The 9,012-nt window shown below is 43.1% G+C and overlaps 1 protein-coding gene and 1 pseudogene across 1 annotated transcript in view; one reads left to right on the forward strand and one right to left on the reverse strand.

The window, feature by feature from the left end:
• The window catches only part of LOC107143623, a 13,924-nt pseudogene extending 13,404 nt beyond the window's left edge, over window positions 1–520 (reverse strand).
• A 4,893-nt stretch (window positions 521–5,413) lies between these two features.
• The window catches only part of Dnah8 (dynein axonemal heavy chain 8), a 280,498-nt gene continuing 276,899 nt past the window's right edge, over window positions 5,414–9,012 (forward strand). Inside the window, exons 1-2 of the mRNA XM_015487349.2 lie at window positions 5,414–5,806; window positions 5,919–6,053. Coding sequence (XP_015342835.2) covers window positions 5,438–5,806; window positions 5,919–6,053 — 504 coding nt within the window. The 5' untranslated portion in view covers window positions 5,414–5,437. The remainder of the gene's footprint in view (window positions 5,807–5,918; window positions 6,054–9,012) is intronic.

A 9,012-nucleotide genomic window follows, 5' to 3' on the forward strand; every position in this document is an offset into this window, starting at 1 on the left:
TTTTTTTTTTTTTTTTTTTTTTTCATTTTCTTTGTCTCGTTTTTTGTTTTTTATTTATTTATTTTTAAAGGTGAACCTCACAGTCCTCGTTCTGCATTCCAAGTTTGACCCTACTCAGACAGGGTCAGGGAATGACAGGAAAAGCAGAAACGCACAGAAAAGAAGAGGTCGATTTAAAAATATATATATTTATTTTTTAGTTGTAGTTGGACACAACACCTTTATTTCACTTATTTATTTTTATGTGGTGCTGAGGATGGAACCCAGGGTCTCGCACATGCGAGGCGAGCACTCTACCGCTGAGCCACAACCCCAGCCCAATGAGAGGTCGATTTTGAGAATTTGGTTCCTTCAGTCTTTCCATAGGTTTTTGAACAAACTCAACGGGAAACATTTCATATTAAAGTGAAACACCAAGTAACTTCAGAAACTGGCAAGGCCATAGGAAACGTTATTTTATATATTTACACATTCCATGCCAATGTCCTCAAACCGTACCTTGGAATCCAGCCAAGGTCATAGCACGGTGGTCCAGCTCCCAATTTCTGTCCTAGGGAGCTTCCCTACCTGCCCAGGACCTCCTGAACAGTGTTTCACTTCTCAGTCTGGGGAGGTGGATTCTTCCCTGGACAGCGCCTGGGATGCTGGGGCTCCAGTCGCCCGCGCCCCGCAGTCGGGCAACCCGCGGGCAGCAGCGCCTTGCGCGAGCCACTCTCGACTCCCAACCGCCGAGCCGCGGTGGCCCAGGGGACCGGGAGCAGCTTCCCTCGGGCAGCGCAGCCTTCCCGGGCTTGACTTCGAGGTCTGCGGGCGCTGGGCGCAACGCCCAGCCCCAGGCAGCCTCCAGCCCCACCCTGGGTTCCCTTTTTGGGGATTGGAATTCATGCTAAAATCCAGTACCTTAAACCTATTCGTGGGAGCCAGGGTACACCCTGCTACGAAACCCCAGCCAAGTCACTGTGCCCTCTAATTCCCAGCCTCTTCCTTGGGTATGAAAGTGACCTCACGCCCTATTTCCTGTTTGAAAATTAAAAAATAAGGGGCGGGTGGTGAGGCTCCAGGGGTAGAGCACCTGCTTGCAGGCACAGATGCACAGGCCTGGGTTGCGTCCCCCGGTAAATCGGCAAAATATCAGTCCATCCAGACTTATTTTCTGTTCCTTTACCTTCCACACCCCTCTAGAGCCCTGAAGTCTCCTTTCCTGTTCCCTTCCTTTTTTTATTTTCCCTTTTATTTTTATTTTTAAGTTGTCAATGGATTTTTTATCTTTATTTTATTTATTTATAAGCGGTGCTGAGAATCAAACCCTGAGGTTTAATTCATGCGAGGCAAGCCTTTGCCCCTGAGCCACAATCCCAGCCCTCCCATTTTCCCATTCTCTCTTGACAGCTCTGTGTCACTTTCCCCTTCAGAAGTTCTAATCATCCCTTTGTTAATTCACCTTTTATTGACATCAACCACCCTGTGCTGTATTTAACAGACTGTATTCCCACTTTGGACATTCTGCTTTGGAAAGGCTCCTTAATCTAATGCTAGCTACACAGCCAAACACAAAAATCAGTAATGAACTAATACTGGAAGGGATAGGGCTACAGAGAATGGTATCAGAGAAAAGATGTAGCACACTAGTATACACCTTGCTCACATTCCTAGGTGTGACTAAGGATTGATGCTGAAACTTGGTCTTTGTCTCTGTTGCTGACCCAACAATGAGAATGAAATTTTGGAGAAAAAGAAGTGTTTTTTTTTTTTATTGTTTTTTTTTAAGCAAATGACAACACTCAAGAGACTCCAGTTTCAGAGACTGTGATTCTAACTGCCATAGGGAGCAGTGGGCTCTTAAAGAGGGAACACGTTCCTGTGCCTAGCAGGAGTCAAAATTCACATCCAAGTGGTAGCCTTGAGGGATAGCTAGCTATTTCTTTGATCCCCAGGTACCAGCTCCCAAGTCTGGATTTCTTCATTCCTGTGGTCAGTGAGCTGAAAACCCCATAATTTGACCTAGGAAGAGAAGAATGTTAATCTTGCTTCCTCTGAGATTAGGGTGGGTGAGATGGAGAAGGGGAAGAGAGAAATGGGATCAATCAGGAATGTCCTGGAGGACACAAGAATTTATATTTGATGGGCATAGAATTTTAAATAGGGAAGTGAAATGATTAGTCTGAAGTTTAGAAAGATGATTATTATCCATGTACCCAATAGGGAAAGACCTGTGATTTCTCTGAAATTTCACTACCATTAAAGTGAGAGATGTAAACTAGATGATTCCTAAGTTCTTTCCCCCTATTTCTGAAATTATATGCCCATGAGTCTTAACTACCTGGAATCATTAGGGAATACATTGTGTTAGTGAGTTAGTCATGTTTGCATTGCTGAGACCACAATACCAGACAAGAACAACCTAGAAGAGAAGAAGTTTATTTTCACTCAGAGTTCAGAGGTTTAGTCAATGGTGGGCTGACTCCATTGCTTGAGCTCAGGGTAAGGTAGAATATCATGGAGGAAGGGCATGGTAGAGGACTGCTGCTCCGTTCGTTGGAGCCAGGGTAAAGGGGGCCACAGGGAAGATGAATCCTTCCAGTGCCCTCAGTGACCTGTCTCCTCTAGTCACATCCCCATCTGCTTACAGTTACTGCCATTTAAAGTAAGATGGAATATCCATTTAAAGTAGGATGGAATGATTAGGTTACAGCTCTCACAATCCAATCATTTCACCTGCAAACATTCTTGCATTGACACAGGAACTTTGGGGGGACACCTCATATCTATACCATAAATGATGGGTAATGACATTTACTGCGTACCTTTACTTATAAAAATTACAGTACCCCTTTTAAGATGCAAAGTTGAGAGTTATTGCATACTTCCCTGATTGAATCAAAGTATTATGATTCAATGTTAACCTTTCTTTGATGGCCTAACTAACAGTGGTCACTATTATTTAAAAGTTGTGTGGCTCTGTAAGAAGCACCAGTTACCTATAGGGAAGCACCATAGCCCTATAAAACTCAACCAGGACCAGTGGTGCATATCTGTAATCCCAGTGACTCAAGAGACTGAGGCAGGAGGATTGTGAGTTCAAAGCCAGCCTCAGCAATTTACGGAGGTCCTAAGCAACTTAGAGAGACCCTGTTGCCTGGTTTCTGATCTCTTGACTAAAAGGCTCAGGGGTCACTCCAGTTAAACTGGGCTAACTGGGCTGCACGAAATAACTACGCAAGAGACACAAATACCTTTTTCTTTGGGGTCGCTGTGACGGCTCCTCTGACCTTAAGGGTCCGCAGAAAGAAAGAGAGAGCACGCGCTGACCCCTTTTATTGAGGGAAGCTATTCAAATGAGACAAGGGGTCAGGTTTCAGGGGGCTGAGTATCTTCATGATATCCACTGTCAGCAGGTTGACTGACATCTGGGTAGACCACACCCAAGGGCACAGTAAGAGAAGAGGACACACACAAAGCACTTCCATGGAAGATTCTATCCTAAACAGGGCAAGGGGTTATATTACAAAGGAACAGGTGAGCGTAGCTTCACCCATGGGGCTATAGCAAGACACACCCATGCAGGAGACAGCGACCCTCACACCCAAGAAGGGTGGGGAAAGCTCTGCCACATTTCTGCAACTGAGTGCCTCAGCACCCAGCCAGGGAGTGTAACCCAGTCACCTGTAAGGTTGGTCTCCCACACCCTGTCTCTAATTAAAATACAAAAAGGACTGGGGATGTGGCTCAGTGGTAAAGCACCCCTCGGTTCAATCCCTGGTACCAAAAATAAATAAATAAATAAATAAATAAATAAATAGATAGATAACCAACCAATCAAAAAACATTCAACCAGCACATATGTTTATCACTATACTTAAATTAAATGTTGCACTGGTTACCAAAAACTTGACAATTATGCCTATCAGTATCCTTTGAGAAAAGATAAAAAGATTTTCTTAATGATTCAAGTGAAATGTTTTGCAAGATTAAAAAACATACACTTAGGAAAATGGATGGGACTTGAGAACATTATGTTAAGATAAATAAGCTGAACTCAGAAGCTCAAGGGTCATATGTTTTCTCTCATATGTTGGAAGAGAGAGGGGGAAAAAGGAAAAGAAAGGTGGGGGAGGGGGAGTCTCATGAAAATCAGAGAGAGATCAGTAGAGTAAAGGAAAGGGACAAGGAGGAGGAGGGAAGGGAGGGAAAGGAGAAACACTGGGGAATGATATTGGCCAAATTATATTGTTATATTGTGTGCATGTATGAGTATGTAACAATAAAAACTGAAAGTTGGATTGGTTTGGGTATTTCTGTTCTTGAGTAAGCTAACCAAGGGTATCCAAGAAAACAATTTCAGCTGCTTATAAGTTCTCTGGAATGGGGAGGTTGTGGGACATAGCTAACAGGCTGACTCTGTGTCATGCCCTGGTGTCCTGCCATTAGATGCTTTGGCTTATTTAGGCCAGGTCTGCACTGTGTCCTCCTCAGAATTTCTCACTAGAAAGCATCTTTCTCTGTCTTGTCTGCTTAGGAACTTATCTTTTTGTTCTCCAAGCATTTACTGTTATTCTGGTTTCTAGGTTTTAACCATATCCTGAAAACTTATTTTGATGGAGGCTTCATTACTGTACTACAGTATGAGTTTTTGTTTGACATTTTCTCCCACTCTACTGGTATGCCCTATTTTCATGGTTATATGTTCCTGATTAACTTCTACACACCTTTGTAATTAGAGCTTTTGTGATTGGGTAGGTTGGATTTATTCTTTATATATAGTTACCATTGTGTCACTAAAAAGTCACAGTCACCTTTCACCATGAACTTTGTGTTTGGACTTGGGATTCTGAGTGCTAAGAGGATGTTTTATGTTTTTGAGTTTTGGTTATGCTTCTATAAATGCGATGGCTGGACAGTTGGGTGTCTGTCTGAGGAACTGTATTATATCACAAAGTTTCTTGAAGCAAGTCACATTTCAAGTCCCTGTAATTCTTTGCTTGGTCTCTTGCTGGTTAGCATGTTGGCACTGACCTACAGTCAGTCCGGCTTTCAGTTTTTTTTCAGCCCTAAGACACTCAAGGACAGATAGGTGCCTTCCCATCAGTTGGGGTGGTTACCATCTCAGGGATGAGATATGTGCAAAGGGACAGTTTCCTATGGTCATATCATAATCACTAGAAGTACAACTTGAAAAAACCAGGTGTTGGAGGGGGTGTGCATGCGCATGCGCGTTCTTGCTCACATACAGTTCCCTTTTTAAGGAAAAAAAAATCACCTCTCTAGCCCGGTAATCTTAGCTTCTTCTGATAATGTGGTGGGGGAAGAATAGATGATCTTGCTACCTAGCTAGCTTCAAGAGGAGTGATAGAAATACAGACCACTCAATTTATGGTACAATTTTAGATGAAAACGTTTTCTGATTCTAGATATTCGGCTGGCGGCCAGGACAGACACCATGAGCAGTGAAGAAGAAGGTAGCCTCCCCGTGGGAGAGCCAGGCGCCCCTTCTTCAGAGGGCACTGCCCCGCCCTCGGGAGATGAGGCCCCGCCCCCTCCGACGGAGGAGAATCCCGAAGACGACTTTGACCTGATGGCGGAGGGCGTTGCTCCCTCGGTGAGCAAGGTGAGCGACTATCGGGACCTCATTCCTTCCGACGAAGAGGATGAGGAGCACCAGCAGCAGCGGGTTCGGCCACGGGCTGCCCCGCGACCCGCCCAGTCGGGGATTTCCGAGGCGCTCCCCCAGTCTTCCCGGCGTTCGTCCAAATACCGCCGAAGTATGAGCGGCATTCCGAACCTGCAGGAAACGCTGAAAGAGAAACAGGTTGGCTTCCAAGGAGATTTTTTTTCATGGATAATGCTTTTACTTTAAATGACACATTTTGGTGGGTCTTCTTGATGACCACAGCTTTTATTCAGTGTTTGTCCTTCTTTAGGCAAGGTTTAGAGATGCCAGGGAAAACCGAAAATCAAAAATTGATCCAACCTACAGATATATATTTGAAATTCTGTCAGCAAAACTTGGCCTGGACCTAGTAACTGTTGAAGAACTAATTTTGGACTGCCCGTCGGTAAGTTGAAGTCTTCTCATTCTTTGGGATCCTTGTTATTTTGGGGACTTGGGATGGAACCCCAGGGCCTCCCACATTCTAAGCTGGTTCTCCAACCCTGAGCCACATCCGCCTTCATTATTTTCTAGTTGCTCTTTGAGAAGCGGTTGATTTAAAAAAAAACTGAAAGCATCAACATGCACCATAAAACATAAAATTAGGTTGGAATTTTATGGACTAGAGAAGAAAGTTTTATTTTACGTTGCGTGATATTTCTAGTCAGGCCTGCTACTGTGGAGGAAGAAAAAAGAAGCCAGCAACAAGAATTGAGGCTAAAATTCTACCTTGGTTTGGGCTAAAACTGTAACTCAAAATGACTTCAGAATGACTTCATATAACTTTTCTATATTATAAGCACCAGTAGAGCATTTTATAAGTGAAGTTATATGAACTATAAATGCAAGTCAATTGTATAGAAAAACAAACTACCAAAATGAGCTAGGGCACAGCGCCTATGGTATGAAGATAGTAGAAAAGATGCGGTGATGACAGATTAGTTATCATGTCTGGATGGTGTCTGGTTTCCTGGAATAATTATTAGCAGTACCTCCTTTCACTCCTAGAAATGTCCCAGTTGTAGAAGATAAATTTATATGGTCATCCTAATTATTATAATGTACAATAAACCTGTGTCATACTTTCCATCCTGCTAGCTCCATATTCAATTTTCAATATAACTGAGCTGCTTGGGCTTTTCTCAACTCTAGGAGGTGGGAATCATAGTCATACTGATGAGCAGATACAGACTGTGGTGATCTGATTGTCCCACTGAGCACACTAGTGAAAGAGTTGAGGTGCGGTGGGGTTATGGTGAGTTGTCACATAGGGACCACATCCTCTGTTTTTACAGTGGTTAGCAAACTTGGGCAAAACTCATTAGCTTCCTGTGGAGCCAAGATTTTGTGGAATGGTGCTTGAAAGAGCTTCTTCCTTTAGTGATGTGTGTGTTCTACTATCTTGTTTGTTCTTTATCTCTTCTTGAACCTTTATGAAAGCTTATTTCTGGCAGTCCCCTGACAGTATGAATGGGATTGCTCATTTTCCTGCTCCCTTAGTGTGTGGTTCTAATAGTAAGATGGTGATATGATTGATGCAAAGACATCAATAGCTCTAAGCTATAATGACCAAGGACAGAGAATCCATGGAGATATATACATAACACAAGAAGTACCCTAGCAAGCGATTGGAAACAGGGTATGGTTTCCTAGATCACCAAAATTCCCCGCTAGAATGTGTCACTGTAGTCAAGGCTATCTTCATGGGCATGTGGTCTGTGTAGTCACACAGAACCCTGTGCTTGGTTTAACAATCTTTTGCTGCCATTTTGAATGTTTTTTTTTTTTTTTTGTACTGGGAATTGAACCCAGGGGCACTTAACCACTGAGCCACATCCCCAGCCCTTTTAATATTTTATTTAGAGACAGGTTCTCACTAAGTTACTTAGGGTATCACTAAGTTGCTGATGCTGGCTTTGAACTGTGATCCTCCTGCCTCAGCCTCCTGAGTCACTGGAATTACAGGTGTGGGCCAAGGGGCCTGGCTCATCTTTAAAAAAAAAATTGTTTTTTTTTTTTTTGTTACCAGGGATTGAACCCAGGGGTTCTAAATCACTGAGCCATATCTCCAGACCATTTGGCATTTTATTTAGAGACAGGTTCTCACTGAGTTGCTTAGTGCCTTGCTTTTGCTGAGGATGGCTTTGAACTTGCAATCCCTGCCTCAGCCATGTGAGCCACTGGGATTACAGGCTTGTGCCCGGTCATCTTTAAATTCTAAAACAGGTGGTTCTGCCTTTCATTTTGCACTGGGACTACACATCCTGTAGCTGGTCCAGACTGTGGATGATACCAGAATGTAGTAAGAGGATTTTCTTTGCTATTCTCAAGTTGTGTTTGTTTGTTTTAATGGCTCCCCTTCTCTGATGATTATTTTAGTTCTTTTGTCTGCTTGATCTTTAAGTAGAAATGATCAGTGCAAAACAATCTTATACACATCCCTGAGATAATGGAAATGAGTCAAAGGAGAAACTGATTTCTCAAAAAGTGTTTCTCAATAGGCTTCCTGTCCTGAGGACCATTCTGCATCTGTTTAGGGAGAAAACTAGATGGGTAATCAAGCCAGAAAATTGCTAGGCCATACACTTGGCTACATCCACAACAGAATCCCAGCAGCTCTGCAAATGGTATAGGCATAGATACTGGGGCCTGGCCATTGCCTTCAAAAGAAGACAACTGCCAGATCTAAGTGGAGGAGGAAGGTACCTGCAGGTCTGGTACTCCTACCTTAAATATTTGACATCTGGCTTTCTGGGCTGGTGTTCTCTATTTAGAGGAAGTCTTTCTCACTAAGTAGGAGGATAGTCAGGAAGTAGACATGTCATGTGCTTGCAAACCCTTCCATCTGCCATTTTGGACTATGTCTTGAACTTTGGGTCCAAGGAAAGGGAAATATAGGCATTAAGAGAAGAACCAGCTAGAAAATGTGTTTCCCTTAAGAGTTGTTTGTGAGTGTACAAAGCCATGGTAGAGAGAAGTTAGCAAAGCAAGGGTAGAAGTCAAAACTGTGAGATCCGAGTGGTTATTTAGTTGAAGGGATGAGGTGGGGACATATGATAAATTGGCATCAAGGTGAATAAGAAATGAATAAGAAGATGGAAGAAGGAACAAGGAGTGTCATGGTTTTCTGTGGTGTGGTTTAAAAAACCTAGTATATGAGCACATGCTTGTAATCAAGCAGCTCAGCAGGCTCAGGCAGGAGGATCTCAAGTTCAACACCAGCCTTAGCAATTTAGCAAGGCCTTAGCAACTTAGCAATGCCCTGTCTCTAAAAAAACTTAAAAAAGGCTGGGGATGTGGCTCAGTGGTTAAATGCCCATGGGTTCAATCCTTGATACAAAAAAAAAAAAAAAAAAAAAAAAAAA

Source organism: Marmota marmota, unplaced genomic scaffold (assembly GCF_001458135.2).
Source record: "Marmota marmota marmota unplaced genomic scaffold, marMar, whole genome shotgun sequence".
Lineage (NCBI taxonomy): Eukaryota > Metazoa > Chordata > Mammalia > Rodentia > Sciuridae > Marmota > Marmota marmota.